At 41.7% G+C, this 18,717-nt stretch overlaps 1 protein-coding gene across 1 annotated transcript in view; it reads left to right on the forward strand.

Annotated features, from left to right (window-relative positions):
- Nucleotides 1-13,934, forward strand: part of FREM3 (FRAS1 related extracellular matrix 3) — a 108,930-nt gene extending 94,996 nt beyond the window's left edge. The window contains exons 7-8 of the mRNA XM_003899225.5: nt 5,691-5,840; nt 13,487-13,934. Coding sequence (XP_003899274.3) covers nt 5,691-5,840; nt 13,487-13,728 — 392 coding nt within the window. The 3' untranslated portion in view covers nt 13,729-13,934. The remainder of the gene's footprint in view (nt 1-5,690; nt 5,841-13,486) is intronic.
- The last annotated feature ends 4,783 nt before the right edge of the window (nt 13,935-18,717 follow it).

Raw genomic sequence — 18,717 nt, forward strand, 5'->3', positions numbered from 1 at the left:
AATGGATATTTTAATGAACACAGGATGTCTTTCCATATGTATGTCTTCTTAATTATTTTATCAATGTTTTGTAGTTTTCAGTGCAGTGTACAAGTCTTTCTCTGCCTTAGTTAAGTTTATGCCTAAGTGTTTTATTCTGATAGTATTTGAATGTAAATGGGGTTGTTTTCCTAATTTTCTTTTCAGATAGTTTGTTATTAGTGTAAAGAAATGCTAGTGATTTTTGTATGTTGATTTGTATTTTCCATCTGTACTGAATTTATTTATTGATTTTAAAAGCCAAAACAGTTCTGAGAAAGAAGAGCAGAACTGGAAGCATCACATTTCCTGATTTCAAAATATTTACAAAGCAACAGTAGTCAAAATTATAAGATACTGGCATAAAAACTGTGCTTATTTAAGCAGGTCTTCCTGAGTAGATTTTCTATCTTCTTTCATATGGGCACTCTAGTTAATTTCCTTTATGCAGCTGAAAGTTTCATACGATGTGCTTTGGGATTTTGCCATTGACATCCACTGTTGGCTTACATGTATCTTTCTGGATATGCTTGCTGCGTTTGACATTGTGAACACTCATTCTTCTCAAAATTCTTTACTCTCTTGATTTTCCTGTTTCAAACTCCTCTCTCTCCATCTTGCCAACTATTTTTTGCTTGTTTGTTTTTGCTTGTTTGCTTATGTTTCCATCTGTTTGTTTTTGGTCTCTTTTTGGGGCTCCTGTCACTCGGTCTTTCTCCCCAAGAGTTGATGTTCTCCGCTATGATCCTCTTTTTATTCAGCCATAGTAGACGATCATACCATCTAATATAGGATTAACCCCAATCTGTATGCTTAAGACTTCCAAATCTTATCTCCGGCCCTAGCTTGATTTTTTATTTTTTGAAACAAAGTCTCGCTCTTTTGCTCAGACTGTTGTGCAATGGTACAATCATGGCTCACTGCAGCCTCAATCTCCTGGGCTCAAGTGATCCTCCCACCTCAGCCTCCCACAAAGCTGAGACTACAGGCATGTGCACCACACCCAGCTAATTATTTATTCTTTTGTAGAGATGGGATCTCGCTCTGTTTCCCAGGCTGGTCTTGAACTCCTGATCTCAAGTGATCCCCCCTCCTCGGTCTCCCAAAGTGCCGGAATTACAGGCATGAGCCACTGTGAGGCTTGATTTTTGAACTCTAGATTCATGCATGAAAGGGTTTTTCCGAAATATCTACTTAAATGCACCACAGGCCACTCAAATTCAACACACCTACAATCAAACTCATCATCTTTCTTTCTCTTACCCTCAGTCAACACTGTTCCACCTGCTTTATTCCCAACTGAGCTAGTGCCTCCCACTCCCACCCACAAACACTAGAAATTTGCAGGGCATCCTAGAAGCCGCTGCATTAGTCACTGTGTGCCATTCAGGGCACTTCTTACATTCACCTCTTCCACTCCATCACTAATACTACTGCCTACTAGTAGTATCATCATCATGTCTCACATGAATAATTGCAATACCTTTCTAATGGGTTACACTAATTCCTCCTAAATTCATGGCCCACACTGACACTGGACAAATATACAGAAAACAAAAACCCAAACACCTTTTCACTGCCTAAAATTGGTTTCCACATTCTATACAATCTAAAATGTCAAGTCCCATCTACCTAAAATGATTATCTTTCTCTCTCAATTCATTCCAACCATTCCTCTGTTCTCACCTTACACACTACCAATAAACGAGTTCTTGCATCCCTTCCTAAATGCTAGATGTTTTTCATGCTTATGTGTCTTTGTTCTTACTAGCCACTCTACCTATTTTTCCCACCTCTCTCATTGGTCAATTCTCATTAATTTTTAAAGACATAGCACCTTATTTTCTCCAGGACTCCTGAGCCTCAAAGGCAGTTTCTTTTTTTTTTTTTTTGAGACGGAGGGTCGCTCTGTTGCCCAGGCTGGAGCAGTGGCGCGATCTCGGCTCACTGCAAGCTCCGCCTCCCGGGTTCACGCCATTCTTCTGCCTCAGCCTTCCGAGTAGCTGGGACTACAGGCGCCCGCCACCACGCCCGGCTAGTTTTTTTGTATTTTTAGTAGAGACGGGGTTTCACCGTGTTAGCCAGGATGGTCTCGATCTCCTGATCTCGTGATCCACCTGCCTCGGCCTCCCAAAGTGCTAGGATTACAGGCATGAGCCACCGTGCCTGGCCCCCTTCTGCTAAAGAAGGAACTGGTGTGGAGGCCCTGTTATACCAAAAATATCTCGAAAACAAGACTGTATATCTCTTTACATTCCCAGTAACTAGCACCATGCTTACAGCACATAGGGGATGCTCAATAGATGTTTATTGAACTGAACTAAAAAATATTTTTTTGAAAAAACATTGAATTGACTTTGCCAAATCTGATATTAAAGAACCAATACTGACCAATGGGCATTATATTTCTTTTCTCAGAATTCAAAACCTGTTTCAATAAGCAGTTCTAGAATTTTTCTAAAGATTAAGCCTACCCGTCTGTTTCTAGAATCTGTTTTCTATCCTGAGGCAACTGGAAAAATATTTTTCTATCTTCCATCTGTTGGCATCCATTCTGTTCTGTATGGTTTCTCAGTTTACCAACATTGTTTCTGTTACCTCACCTGCAAAACTTGGCATTAAATGTCTCTGAATATGAACACTGAACTCATTTTAAATGATAATCTTATCTCTCTGCTTAATTTCTGACATCGTATTTATTTTTCCTATTCTCATGTAAAGGACATTGTCTCTTAAAGGAGATTAAAACTCATCTATGGCTGTGGAATCCATTTAACATAAATATGATGTGGTCAAAGCATCATACTCTCCTAATTGCCCATCCTTTAGAATCACTGCTAGCATCTCAGTTTCTCAGACAGAGCTAAGGTAAAGAGTACTTGGAAACTCTTCTGTGCTACATGGAGGAGCTATTTTCTCTATTCTGACAGATCTCCTGATACTCAACACCTAGAGCATCTAGAAATAATTTCATGACATTTTTTCCAAGTGTCACTATCCTCCTCTTATGTCTTATATCTTAGTGTATTCAGAGGCTTGAGTTCTGACATTTTTTTCTCTGAACAACAGTATAACTGATCCAAATGTTTTTTTACTTTTCTCACTTCTTGCCCTTCCCCAATGCCACACAATATAATTCCTCTGCTAAAAATGCAGGTAACTTTGTCCAGACTTTTTTTTCAAAAAACTTTTTAATAAGTTCAAAATATATCAGAAGAGAGTTAAAACTGTCCATTTGATGAATTCTTGAGACTTTGTCAATATGCTAGCCACTGCATCACTAAAAATACAAGGGCATATAGAATATGGTCCCTGACCTTGAGAACAGTTCATAAGGCTCTGATAAAAACACAGGACAGCATGTTAGAATGTATTTAACATTTTTGCACTTTAAAGAGATGCTAAATCAAGAGAGGGGGCTCGAAGGAGACCATTTGGGAGGTATGTGTGCCACCTGCAATGTGGAGAACCCAGTGAACTGGGATCTGGCTCTGCCTGGAAAATCTCAATGTGGGAGATAAACTGGTTGGTTGCTTTGGTGGATGAACAAAAGAGAGGGACTGCATTGGGGTTAAGCAGTATTCCTGGAGTTATCAAGGCAGAGGATGCAGGAAGGTTGGCATGGACCACATGTTAGCCATGCATACAAGAGTGAGCCGGAAAGAACTTGTCTTAGGTCGCGTCCAAAGGTGCCATCTAGAGGCTGAACAGGGGTACTGCCAAATGCTAAATAGGTTGAGGAATGATTAAGTCACCAGCCAGAATATAGCTGTTTCATCCTGATCAAGAGAACTGCAGATAAGAGATACCCAACTGTGGGAGTGAGAGATCTCCAAAGAACCTGCAAAAGTGTCCATGATAAACAGAATCAGCTTTTCTTCCATCTTCCGAGACCAAAGAGTACTGACATCCATGAAAGTGTTCAAGAAATAACTTTTCTGCTACTCCTGCCTCTCCGCCTTCTGTCCTGTCCCAACCGTGGAGGCATCAGAAACACCCATTAGCAATAATGAGGAGAAAGTTATTGGTAAGAGAAGAAAGAAGGGGATATGCACATTACCCTGACCTGATCACTATGCCATAAATATATCAAAACACCACTATGTACCCCATAAATATGTACAATTACTACATGTTCATTAAAAAGAAAAGAAAGAATGACTCCACCACCCTTTTCTGAGTGCAGGCCATCTGCCTGCTGTATGCCTGAGGTGAGCAAATTGCAAGTGTGTTCCATTACTACAGTTATAGAACTATCTGAAATGTTAGGGAAGCACAGAGTGAAGAATGATTATTTCTTGAGGAAATAAATATGGCTTCCCAGAGAAGGCAACTCTTTATCAAAGCCTTAAAAAAATGAGTAGACATTTGCCAAATTGGCACATTCCAGCTCAGAGAACATCACCAACCAAGATGGAGGCTCATAAATGCATGCTGTGTTCAGTGTATTGGGAGCTCTTTGGCATAACCGGGACACAAGCCACAGAGTGGGGTATGGCACCAGATGATTCCAGAAAAAATGGACTCAAATCAGATTGGGAGAGGTCTTGTATGCCATGGGAAAACTTTCAGCAGTTTTACTACTACTACTCCCTCAGCAGTTAAGAGATCTACTAAAATACACCTTGAAGCAAATATTTACTAAATCTGATTTCTAGCCTCCAAAATTTGAATTTAAATTCAGATATGCTCCTGATGCATTGCAGTATGTTTGCGAAGGTGTCATCTCCATAACTAATTTTCCATTCGACAAGCTCAAGGGGTCGTCCCTCCATGATGAATCTGCTTCCTAATATTTACATTTTTTGCCTCCAGATGTCACAACCAACAAAAGCATTCATCTCAAAACCTTTTTCATGACAGTACATATAGTAGGTACTGTTACAGCTAAGTCTTGTATATGCTTTAAATAATCACCTAAGTTCATAGCTACTTTTTAGAACAGAGCGAACGGGGTATGGATAGGTGTATTTGCTTGGCCAAAGCAACATTCGCATTGTCAACCTCTTCCTCCTTTTAGAAGATGTACAATTCCCTTCTACCCACCGCTGAAGCCTGGTGTCTGTGCTGGTTGGTCTGCTTCAGCCTTCTTTTTCTATGAAGCCACTTCTTGGCCTCTTGGGGAAGTGCTTCTGGCATCTCAGCTAACAGGATCTCTCCTCCCCCTCATTCACTGCCCCAGGATTTCCATCTGTCCCTGTAATCAGCAAATGCCCTAAGAAAAGCCACAGCCATAGTGATCAAACTCAAAATTCTGGCTCAACTGTCCTTCCACAAGAAGAGCAATTTTCTCCCTGCCAAAAAAGCCTCTCTAACTTCTCCACCATCTTTTCCCAAACAATAGCAGACTTGCCTGAGTTACAGCTGATTGGCCAATTTTCCCTAGTAGGAAAATCTCTTCTATGTAATGGAAAGTTCTTAAAAAAATGAATAGCATCCCAACTGACTTCATCTCATGGCATTTCCTGGAGTCAAAGTCATGGCATGTGACTCTGATGTGGTTTTTTGTGTGTTTTTGTTTTTGTTCTCCCTGAACTACATAAAAAAACAAGACCTATGGGATCCGTCATGTCTGACAATTATGACAAATGCCTGGGCTCACACAGGGCCAAAGGAGACAGTACACCAGGCAGGCTGAAGCATTCTTAGTTTATCTTTTTTTGCCTCTCTAGAACCTGTCCTGCACTTTGGGGATGCTGAATATCACGTCAATGAAAGTGCTGGCTATGTGGAGGTTTGTGTTTGGAGAAGAGGCACTGATCTTTCCCAACCATCATCCATCATCGTGCGTTCCAGAAAGTCAGAGCAGGAGTCAGCAGAAGGTGAGAGGGCCACACAAAGAACATATCATTATCATGATACATGTTTATGGTGGGATCTGGTCTGTTAAGTGTAAGCATGCTTAGTCTTTGTTGATGGACTCTGAATGAAAGTTTCTCTGGTTTCAGCACATAGGTGGTTTGTATATGTAATGACTTCTGCTGGTTATGAAATAAATACGTTATTCAAACAGCAGCCTTTATGATTCATTTATTACCCACTTGCTTGTCATGGGCTCAAATTAATTTTTCCAAAGTTCAGAATATTTATAGATACTTAAGCTGCTCATAAATAATATTTCAGATGAAATTACCCCCATAATGGCCAAGCAAGTCCAAGCTCCTGGAAGAATCCCATCACATATTAGACCTTTGAAGGGTAGGAGGTTTCCACTTCAGACTCAGGCATTTGCCTTAGCTTCAAACAGCATGTGTTCATGCCCTGCTCACCTTTGCATTTCCTGACATGGATTACCAAGGCCTAGCTGACAGCATGGCACAATTCTAGATACCATTTCCTGTAGAGTACCTGTCAGGTGCTTTATCAGAAAAAGAACAGGACCCAACAGGAAAAGAAAAGGACACTTCCATGTACATTGATGCCCACATTTTCTCATTTCCAGTTGTGACCTTTTGGTGTGGTGTTAGGTTGTTACTTTTACATCTTTCTAACTTTTTGATGTGAGCATTTAGCACCATAAACTTTCCTCTTACTACTGCTTTAGCTGTGTCCCAGAAGTTCTGGTATGTTGTATCTTTGTTCTCATTGGTTTCAAAAAATTTCTTGACTTCTGCCTTAATTACATTGTTTGCCAAGAAGTCATTCAGTAGCAGGCTGTTTAATTTCCATGTAATTGTATGGTTTTGAGTGATGTTCATGGTATTGGTTTCTATTTTTATTGTTATATAGTCTGAGAATGTGGTTGGTATACTTCTGAATTTTTTGAATTTGCTAATAATTTTTATGGCCAATGGTGTAGTCGATTTTAGAGTATGTGCTATGTGCAGAAGAGAAGAATGTATATTCTGTTAGTTCCGGGTGCAGAGTTCCATAAATGTCTATTAGGTCCATTTGGTCAAGTGTCAAATTCGGGTCCCAAATACCTTTGTTATTTTTCTGCCTTGATGGTCTGTCTAATGCTGTCAATAGGGTGTTGAAGTCTCCCTCTATTATTGTATGGTTACAGTATTGTTGTATGGTTATAGTCTCTTCATAGATCTTTAAGGACTTGTTTTATGAATTAGGATACTCCTCTGTTGGGCACATAAATATTATTCAGGATAGTTAAGTCTTCTTGTTGAATTAAACCCTTTACCATTATATAATGCCTGTCTTTGTCTTTTTTTTTTTAATCACTGTTGGCTTAAAGTCTGTTTTGTCTGAAATTAGAATAGCAACCCCTGCTTTTTTTGTTTTCCATTTGTTTGGTAGATTTTTCTCCATCCCTTTATTTTGAACCTATGACTGTCATTGCATGTGAGATGGGTCTTTTGAAGACAGCATATGGTTGGATCTTTCTTCTTTATCTAACTTGCAACTCTATGGTCTTTTAATTGGGTCATTTAGCCTGTTTACATTCAAGGTTAATATTGATATGTGAGGATTTAATGCTGTCGTCTTGTTGTTAGCTGGTTTATTATGCAGACTCAGTTGTGTAGTTGCTTTATAGTATCAATGGTCTACGTACTTAAGTGTGTTTTTGTGGTGGCCATAACGGTCTTATGTTTCCATATTTAGTGCTCCTTTAAAACCTCCTGTAAGGCAGGTCTGATGGTAATGAATTCCCTTAATATTTGCTTGTCTGATAAAGATCTTATTTCTCCTTTTTTGATGAAGCTTAGTTTGGCTGGATATAAAATTCTTGGTTGAGTTTCTTTTTTTTTAATAATGCTGAATATAGGCCCCCAATCTCTTCTGGCCTGTAGAGTTTCTGCTGAAAGGTCTGCCATTAGCCTGATGAGGTTCTCTTTGCTGCCTTTCTCTTCTCTTTAGCTGCCTTTAATATTTTTGTCTTTCATGTCAACCTTGGAAAATCCGATGACTATGCGTCTTGGGGATAGTTGTCTTATACAGTATCTTGCAGGGTTCTCTGCATTTCCTGAATTTGAATATTGGCCTCTCTAGTGAAGTTGGGGAAATTTGCATGGACAATATCTTCAAATATATTTTCCAAGTTGTTTGGTTTCTCTTCCTCTCTTTTAGGGATGCCAATGAGTCATAGATTTGGTCTCTTTACATAATCCCATATTTCTAAGAAGTTTTGCACATTCTTTTTTACTCTTTTCTCTTTTTGATTGTGTTCATTCAGAGAACCTTTTTGCTATGAGGTTCCTTCCTCAGCTTGGTCAATTCTGTTGATAATACTTGCAATTGGCCCAGCACAGTAGCTCTCATCTCTAATCCTAGCACTTTTGGAGGCCTAGGCAGGTGGATTGCTTGAGCCCAGGAGTTCAAGACCAACCTGGGCAACATGGCAAAAACCCGTCTCTTCAAAAAATACAAAAAAATTAGCCAGGCATGGTGGCATGCACCTGTAGTCCAAGCTACTTGGAAGGCTGAGGTGGGAAGATCACCTGAGCCCCTGAGCCCAGGAAGTTGAGGCTGTGGTGAGCCATACATTGCAGTCTGGGTAACAGAGTTTGACCCTGTCTCAAAAAAAAAGTTAAATTCATTAATTAAAAAATAATAAATATTTTCAATTGTATTATGAAATTCTTGTAGTGTGTTTTCAGCTTTATCAAATTTGTTGGTTCTTTCTTCATTTCATCTTTCAGTTATTACATCATTTTATTGTTATCCCTAGATTCCTTGGATTGGTTTTGATTTTCACCTGAATGTCAATTATCGTTATTCCTAACCATATTCTGAATTCTATATCTGTCATTTCAGTCATTTCAGCCTGGCTAAGAACCATTGCCAGGGAACTAGTGCAATCATTTGGAGGAAGGAAGACACTATGGCTTTTTGAGTTGCCAGAGTTATTATGCTGGTTCTTTCTCATCTGTGTGAGCTTATATTCCTTTAACTGTGATGTAATTTTAGTATAGTCAGTTGACTTTGTTTCTGGATGTTTTCAGAGGGCCAAGGCTTTGTTCAGGGTCTTCATTTGTAGCTGAATTCTTGTCCTTGGTTTCACAGGGTGTTATATGCACAGTATTGTTGGTTTTGAAGTTTGGGCTGTGATCTAGAAGATGGTGTGTAAGTGTAATGGCTGGTAGGCAGGCTGTCAGCCAAATGGCTCCTTTGTGCATTTGGAGCCATGTTCCCTCTCAGCACTCTAACAGTGTGGGCTCCTCTCTTACTTGAGTGCTGGCTGCAGATCCTGACTTTGCATTCCTAAGCTATACACCACAGCCCTGAGGCAAGCTCAGGTTTTACATGTCCTCTCCTGCTTGGGGGCGATGAGGACAGGGACCTTTAGCCGTGGTAATGGCAGAGGGTTTTCCACTTGTCTCTTGGAGCTCCACCCCAGAGAAACACAGAGCTACGACAATCAGAGTGACTGCATTCTGAGCCCAAGCTTGGGGGACTGGGGAGGGCCTGCCTGGTGATGAGCAGGGGATGCAGGAGGCTCACAGGGAGAACAGACTGGCCTCTTCTCCTTAGGGCAGTTAAGAGCTGGAGGTGTGAGTAAAGCACTCAGAATCTTTGTTCCTTTTCTTGTCTGTCTGGGGGCAGCAAGGGCAGTACCACTACAGTGGCAGTAACAGAAGAACTTTCAGTTGCCTCTGGGAGCTCCACCCCAGAGAAATGCAGAGCCACTGCCAATGGAAATGTTCAGTCAGGAGGTAGTGCAGCTGTGCTGTGGGCTTGAGCCAGGAGACCTGTTTGGTGAAGAGCAGAAGGTCAGCGGCTCACAGGGAAAACAGACTTGGCTCCTCTCCATATGGCAACTGGAAAGGTAGAGGTGGGAGTAAAGCCCTCAGACTCTTTGTTCCTTCCCCAGTCTGAGGGCAGCACTGGCAGAACCACTGCAGTGGCAGTGGCAGAGGGGCTGTGAGTTGCCACTGGGAGCTCCAGCCCAGGAAGACACAGAGCCACTACCAGTGGGAATGCTCAGCCAAGGGCAGGGCAGCCGCTCTGCAGTCCTGAGCTGGGGGCCCTGCCTGGTCAACAGTAGAGGCTCCCAGGAAAGAGAAACTGAGCTCCTCTCTGTATGGTGTTTGTGGCATGCTGGAGGTGCTGGTAACTTGACCAGCCCTTTGTTCCTTCCCCGGCCTGAAGGCAGTAAGGGCAGTACGACTGCAGCTGCAATGGCAGAGAGGTTTTGCATTGTCTTTGGGATTTCCTCCCCAGAGAAATGCAGAGCCACCAATGATTAAAGGGTTCAGGTGGGGACAAGGTGGCTGTGCTGGATTCCCAGGTCGAGAGGCCCTGCCCAGTGAGGAGTAACAGTGGCAGGGACTCACATGGAGAACAGCCTGGGCACTTTTCTGTAAGGCTGCTGCACTGGGCTGGAGGCCTGAGTTAGTCCTGAATCTCTTTGCTCCCTCCCAAGCCTGAGCTCAACAGGAGTGGGGGTTGTGGAGCAGCAAAAATGGCGGCACTGCTACTTCTGGGAGCTCTGTCCCAAGGAAGTGCAGAGCTGCTACCAGCCAAGAGCCTAGGTGGGGCTGGGGTGGCCGGCATCCCAGGTCGGGAGGCCCTGCCCAGTAAGAGGTAGCAGAGGCAGGACTCATGGGGAAAACAGTCTATTTCTCCATAAGGCAGCTGTGCTGTGCTGGGGGTTACATTAGTTCTCAATCTTTTTGCTCTCTCCAGAGCCTGAAGACTGCAGGGGCCAGAGCTGCAAACCAGCAAAACTGACAGGCCTGCCTGCTACCACTGGGATCTCCATCCCAGGGAAATACAAGGCTGCTACCAGCCTGTAAGCTCAAGTGGCCACGCTGGGGTCCCAAGCCAGTGGGCTTTGTTTAGTGAGTTCAGTGGAGGCAAGGTGTATAGTCCATCTGCTCTTCAGCTCTGTGGATTCAGCCCCTATCCTGGGGGCATGTGAGGCAGCAGGAGCTTAGGGTTCCCAGGGGCCCTGGGACTCCATGCATGTCTGAGCCTTAGCTCTGCCCAGTCTCCACACGGTTCCCTGTGTCTGTCTGCAGGCGCCAGTGGTGGGGGTGGTCATGGGGGATTTCCAGAGCCCAGGGTTGCAAAGGCTCATGGAAGAACTGTGGGTCCCAGGAAGCTCGCACTCACCATTTACCCACGGTGGGGATCCTCCCCTGGCTTCGCCCCAGTCCTAGGTGGCAGCTGTCCTGTCTCAGTCTTCTCTGTTCTCTATGGGTCATGTTGCTTCCTTGATGAGTCTCAACCTGTCCACCTGGATAATCCAGCTGCAGAGCTTGTGTGTTTATTCACCACTCTCTGTCCTCTCCATGAGAGCGGCACACACTAGCTGCTTCTAGTTAGCCATCTTGCCACTCCTCTCCCCTTTCTTTCATTCTTTTTTAAGTTTTCAGACAGGGTCATTTATCACTCTGTGTGTATCCATGAAAACAAGAGTGAAGAAACCAATTTGGTTAGGTGGACTTCTTTGCTTGTGGTTTGAAAGAGAAATTTAGATTCCTTTAGATAAACCTCTTTGCATAAAAGTAATGATGCCTCTGCTAGCTGTCTGGTAGGGATGAACTAATAGAAGTAATGTTCATGCTTGGGGTGGTGATTCATGGGTTTAACAAGTACAGTTGTAGAAGTAAGGTTTATACTTGATAATCTATTGAACCTAGTAAATATTTGATATCTGCTCAGGTTAGTTAACTATATTAATCTTATGTATATAAGATATACCTTGTTACATTAATAATTATAACTTCTGTGTTCTTAATGCCTACTATTTGCCAGATATTGTGTTAGCATCCTTGCTCTACTATCTATAATCTTCACAATTATCCCCATTTTGCAGTTGAAGAAAAGAAACTGAGACTCAAAGAAGTTAAAGAATTAGTATAAGTAAGCAGTAAACCAAGATTTGAGTCAAAGTCCATGAGATACAAAACCTTATCCATTACTCTCCTGCCTTAGTAATTTTCGCTATAACCTTGCTTTTGTTTTTGTTTTTGAGACAGGCTCTCGCTCTGTCCCCCAGGCTGGAGTACAGTGTCGTGATCTCAGTTTACTGAAACCTCTGCTTCCCAGGTTCAATTGATTCTTGAGCCTCAGCCTCCTAAGTAGCTGTAACTACAGGCACTCACCACCATGCCCTGCTAATTTTTGTACTTTTAGTAGAAATGGGTTTCACCATGTTGGCCAGGCTGTTCTAGAACTCCTGACCTCAAGTGATCTGCTCACCTCGGCCTCCCAAAGTGCTGGGATTACAGGAATGATCCACCAGGCCCAGCTCTGTTTTGTTTTCTTAATGTCACTATTTGGTGCCTTTTAGAAAAATTTTTGGAGTAATCTCAAACTTACCGAAGAGTGACAAGTAGAATGAGATACTTTTCTTTTTCATCAACTATTGAGAGCAAGTTTGGAACCATGTCTCCAAAAACTTACAATGTAATTCCTTCAAAGACGTTCTCTTGTATAACCACAAAACAAGCATAAACTGAGAAATTAACTTGATACACTTCCATAATCTACTCTGACCTCATTCAAATTTCAACAGTTGTCCTCAAATCATTCTTTACAGCAAAAGAATCCAGCTCTAAATCACGCATTATATTTAGCTGTCATGTCTGCTTTTGTTTTCTTCAGTCTACAACAGTCCTCTCAACACCTTGATGTTTTTGAAGATTATAACACAGTTATTATACTATATAGAATGTCTTCCAAATTTGGGTTTGTCTGATGGTTTTTCATCATTAGATTCAGGTAACGCATTTTCAGCAGGAATATCACAAAGATGATACTATCCTTTCATTGTATTCTGTCAAATGGCACACAGTTTCCATTTGTCCCATTGTGGTGGTGTTAACTTTGGTCACTTGGGGAAGGTAGTATCTGCCAGGGTTCCTCATTATATTCCCTTTTTTCCTGTGCAATTAATATTTTATGGAGGAGTACCTTGAGACAATATAAATATTCTGTTCCTCTATTTATTTTTATATTTATATCACTCAGGGGTTTCCATTTAATTCCATTGATTATCATATGTTACAATCATTACATTTAATGGCTTTCCAAACAAGTCTCAAAGAAGCTGTATGGTGAGGTGGACCAGCTTGAAAAAATGACTAATAACAACCCAGAGAATGGCAGAACTTCACGGCTTCATAACATTGAGCAGAATGTTGTGAGATTAAAACAGATGTCTGGCAAAAGCGAATGAGTGAAACCTAATCAAAATAAAATGTATCATATTTATCTTCAAGGTTAAAAATTAAAAAGGCACATCCTTTCATTTCAAATTGAAGCTACCTTCAGAGATCCTTCCATCAATTGGCAGAATCTTGGTGGAAGTAGTTGGAAGGTGATGTGCCTGGTCTAGACGTGTAAAGCCCTGGTGGGGATGGCAGGTGGGCATGGCACAAGGGCCTACAAGGCATTTGGCAGAATATGGAAGTTCCCCCTACTGGGGATCAAACCCAAAATATATGATCCTGAGAGTGCTGGGTACAAAGGAGAATGCCGCAGAGTTGATGATGATCATTTTTCTCTGAAGGAAAACTTATGACAAGTTCTGCTGTCTCACTAGTGCCTTTTCCTCTTCCACTAGCTGGAACAGATTATGTTGGCATCAGCCGAAATCTGGACTTTGCTCCAGGCGTGCGCATGCAGACATTCCGCGTGACCATCCTTGATGACCTGGGACAGCCCACCTTGGAAGGCCCAGAGAAGTTTGAGTTAGTTCTTCAGATGCCTATCGGTGCAGTGCTTGGAGAACCAAATAAAACTACCGTTTTCATCAAGGATACCATCACTGACTGTAAGAAGAGTGCTTGTAGTTCCTTTGATTGAAAGACTTTAAGAGGGAAAAAAAAAGAGTCAAGATATGTCTCCTAACAACAGAATAAAACTCTACTGTTTATAGATCTTAGCAATTCTGGGATATCAGTGATATTGTACCATCATTGGTGTTATATTCTGGTGATATGTGGAAATGTAATTTATGTGACTGCATGGAAATAGAAATATATATACATAGAAAACATTGAGCCCACAAAGAATTAGACCGTATTCATGCTCTTTTTCTATTTTGTTTTACTTTGTTTCTGAGGCAAGCAAGAAATCCACTGTGATCAATTAAATCAAAAGTTAAAATCAAAAGATTAACCTCTCTTTACTGATTGATGCCGCATATGAAACACTTTTCAACTGTCTCTCTATATATAAAGTTCTTTTAGTGAATTCTTCAATTTTTCTTCACAACTCTTTATCAGAACTACTTGGTAGGAATATTTTTCAACTCTTTATTCCTTTGCACTCTTTTGCAAAAAAAAAAAAAAAAAGGATAATAAACAGTAAAGTGATGAAAATGTAAGTAGTAGAAAGGAGAAGAAAGAAGAGTTGAAGATTTGCATAGTTCACAAACTGCCCAGTTAGTTCTTAACTAATGTTAAATTGACAATATATATAGCTATGGCTAATACCACATAAACCAAAGTTCCCAAATTATTTTGAAACCACATCTTTGTGCCCCATCATTACTTTTTAGGTATTTCTTGTGCAAGTCTTTTTTTAAAATTTGTGTTTCAGACATTAACTTATTCTCAAGTCAACATAGTGTATAATAGAAACCATTCCCAGATGCATGTTTTCCAAATGTTGAATGGGGATGACAAGGCTCTTGACTGTAATATAGTCTGCATATATAGGCCAAGAAGCCCTTGTCTACTGTTAGCCCAGGTTTTGCTTCTTTGCTAGACTTTCATTTTCCCAATCAGAGAAAATATTTTTCTAAACTACCTTATAACTCTTGACCTCACTTCTCGCTCTGTAAAATGAGAAATTTGGACTCGATTTCTGTTAAGATCTCTTCCAGTTCTGTCTGATTCCTGTCTGAGTGCATATCCACCAACAGAAAGTCACCCTCCCTCACCTTGCAATTTGCCCAACTCCCAGAGTCAAAAATCTTTTAAACTCAAATTCAACAAATAGTTATTGGGCTGCTTCTTCAGGTCAAAGAGATATGTCCCCTTCACATGCATTAGAAAAAAAGTAATAGAAAAACTACACATGGACCAAGATAACTCTCAGATATACCTAAGAGACCCCACAGATGCCCTGGTTCTGGCCCCAGATGAAGCCACAATTGAATTTCCTGCTGAGTACGTGTGTGCCCAGGGGAAATACACATTGTCAGCGTTATGGAGGAATCTGTTTTGAACTCGAAATTAATTCCAGTCTTTCAGTGTTTTCCAGAAAATCACTCTTTTTCTTTCTCACTGTATTTTTTGTTACTTAGGTACATTCAGATGAACGCAGTGTTTAGGCATTCATATTTTTGGAGGGAGGATATCACAAACAGTGCTTTTTATAAAGTCTGTTTCATTCCCAGTTTCTACCCATTAAGACGTACCAGAGAAGCAAAATTACATTTTTTAGGCTTCTAGGATAAAACCTGGTATATTCTAGTTATGACTTACAGCATATTCTACAGTTCAGTAATGAAAGTAATCTAGTGTCCTGAAAGAGTGAAAAAATACCTGATTTCCTACCAAGAATGGAATTGCACACTATTGAAAATTGGGCTCATTTGTCATCCCTTATATACTCTTCCCTATGCTAACATTTTTATAGAAAAATTAAATATTTTTTTCTCACTTAATATTTTAGTTTTCTCAGAGCTGGAAAGTGTAATGGAGATATACTAGATGTTGCTATTCTTGTGTAAACTTTAAATGGAAAGGTGTTGTATATTTTATTTCAGTACCCAGGGCCCAATTTAAGGGGTCCACTGACAGGGTGAATGAAAGAGGCAGCTAAGGGCCATCATTTACTGGAGCAGAGACACCAGCCATAGGTCCTTGGTGAAATGCTGTACCCACCAGGGCTCAGCCCAGGAGACTGAACTATGGGGAGCAACCCAACACTGATGACTCCACAGTTGGTTTTCTGCCAACTAAGCATTCAAAAATGTGTTCGTCACTAAGGCAGCACAATGTTGCTGCTCCTAACCTTATTTATAATAATAAATAATTATAAGCAGCCCAGTACTCAGGAAACGGTTAACTGAATTATAGGATATCTACGTGATAGAATAGTATGAATTCTAGAGTATCCGCAACCATGTGGCTATTGCAATCCTTAAACATATGGAAAACACTAAAAGAAAATGCCTGGAAATGGTAATAACTTTCTATTAGGGTAATGAGATTATCAGTCATTTTTTTTGTGAATGTACTCTAAAGTTATTTAATCAGTAAATATATGTGCTCATTAGGAAGTTGTTGCTATTTATGAAATTAAGGAAATTAAACAGATTATAATGATCTCATTCTGTTATTATTATCACAATTTGTGATGAAGTCTCATAGGGTCCCTGCAGGAATGTTTAGCGCTGACTTGTCCTAATCCCTGGAACCTATGGATTTTACCTTATATAGAAAAAGCATCTTTGCACGTGTAATTAAGGATTTTGAGATAGGAAGATTATCCTGAATGGGCCCTAAATGTAATCACAAGAGTCCTCATAAGAGGACGTGAGATGGAGGTTACATACAGAAGAGGAGGATGCAATGTGACTATGAAAGGCAGAGATTGGAGTGAGGGGGCTACAAGCCATGGAAGGCCAGCAGCCATTGGAAGCTGGCAGGCAAGAAGTAGATTCTCCTGCTGGAGGCAGCACAGCCCTGCCAACACCTAGGCTTTGTTCCAGTAATACTGATTTTGGACCTCTAAACTCCAGAACTAGGAGAAATTTCTGTTTTTTTAAAGCCATCAAGTTTATAGTAATTTGTTTTAGCAGCCACAGGAAACTAGTACCACAGGCAGGGAGAGATCAGGAGAGTTTGCTGGTATTGGCAACGAAGTAAAATGAAGAACACTAGAAAGCACGCTCAGAGAATACAGACAGAGGCTGACACTCAGTGCCTGCTGTGAGGGGATCTTTCTGTACAGATTCAAGGCCCTGTCCTGAAGACATAATGCGGTTCATCTGACAGAGGTAATACTTGGAAGCAGCATCAGCAGATATACAATGTCCTGAAAGCAATGGGAATTCCAATATGAGGCTTTAGTAGACCTATATTTAGAAAGAAGCTGTAGGCAGTCCAGCATTAGCCTAATCTACCAATAATGTAATAATTAAGAAATCTAATGAAATAAAAAGTATTCCTTGCCTGGGCATGGTGGCTCACACATTGCTGGTGTAATCTCAGCACACTGGGAGGCCAATGCGAGAAGACTGCGTGAGCCCAGGAGTTTGAGACAAGCCACTGCAACACGGTGAGACCCTGTCCCTACAGAAAACAAAAAATTAGCCAGGTGTGATGGCCTGAGCCTGTAGTCCCTGCTTCTTGTGAGGCTGAGGTGAGAGGATTACTTGAACCCAGAAGTTTGAGGCTGCAGGAGGAGCCCTGCGGACTGGTCGCGCGCGACGTGATGCACCGGTCGCGCCGAGGAAAAGTATTTTTTAAAAAACAAGAGATTTGAACTGAGGAACAATTACAAATACCCAAAGGGATGATTTGTCCCCCTGTGTTTAAAAGTCTTGGTGCTAGACAATCAAGGATGTTTCCAACACATACCTAGAAGACTCTGACCTTCTAGCACCACTGTTCAGGTTAAACCCGGCCCCGTCCTAAGTGACTGCCTGTGCCTCTCTGCATTCTAGTCTTTCACTCCCAGCTGCAGCTGGTAGCTGGCAGCGTTTGACCTGCAGTGGGAGCTGCAGCTCACCTTTGTTCATAACACCGCCATCCGTCTGCAGTCTCCAATCAGAGCTTCAAGGTGAGCCTGGGGAGACCTCTACAGGTGCCTGTGGTTTCACTGTAACTACTTAAACTATTCATTCTCTTATCAAGCACCCAGTCCCAGTACTGTCCAGGTACAATAAGGAGCCCAAAGATAATTTTTTTAAGATTAATTCCTGCTATGAAGAAACTAAACTCAGCGTGCTCTTGAAGGAGCTCCCTCTAACTTATGACTATTATGGGTAAGAAAGCACTGTGGCATCTGCAGCACTTAGATTGGTAGGAGTATTCTGCAAGACCTGTGCCATTAATTTTCTCAAGTTTGCTCCCAGGGAAAGAGGTGACTGGGGAAGAGGGGGAGCACAAAAAATAGGGGCCTGGGGGAAAGCCAGTAACCAGAGAAAAGACCTTTCTACAACTGGAAAGCATACTAAGAAAGCAGACCTATCCATCTACTGGGATTAAAGGGAATACAAAATGAAAGAAAAAAAAAAAAGTTATTCCTTGCAAAGCTAGGATGACCAGATGGCCCCTCGCCACCTTGTAGAAAGGAGTCTGAAAGGCAGCTAATCACCAGCCTGTTTGTGAGGAAGAGCTGGTAAGAACTCCGCCTTTGCACAGTAAATCTGTATCATCTATATTCTTCTTTTTCCCCCCACTCAGCATCCCTACACCCAGCCAGCATGCGCATCAAGGAAAGCAGGCTGGTGGTAAACTTCAGGGCAGAGATCCGCTTCTGAAGGCAGCTAGTACTGTCTCACCCAGCTAAGCCTTGCTTCTAGACAACAGCACTGCCTCACTCAAGAAATTATCCCTCTGCATCAGGCCAGACGCAGTGGCTCACACCTGTAATCTCAACATTTGGGAGGTCGAGGCGGGCAGATCATTTGAGGCCAGGAGTTCGAGACCAGCCTGGCCAACATAGTGAAACCCTGTCTCTACTAAAAATGCAGTAAGTAGCCAGGTGTGGTGGTGCATGCCTGTAGTCCCAGCTATCCAGAAGGCTGAGCCAGAATTGCTTGAACCCGGGTGGCGGAGGTTGCAGAAGTTGTGGTGAGCCTAGATCGCACCACTGCACTCCAACCTGGGTGAC

This window comes from Papio anubis, chromosome 3 (genome assembly GCF_008728515.1).
Source record: "Papio anubis isolate 15944 chromosome 3, Panubis1.0, whole genome shotgun sequence".
Lineage (NCBI taxonomy): Eukaryota > Metazoa > Chordata > Mammalia > Primates > Cercopithecidae > Papio > Papio anubis.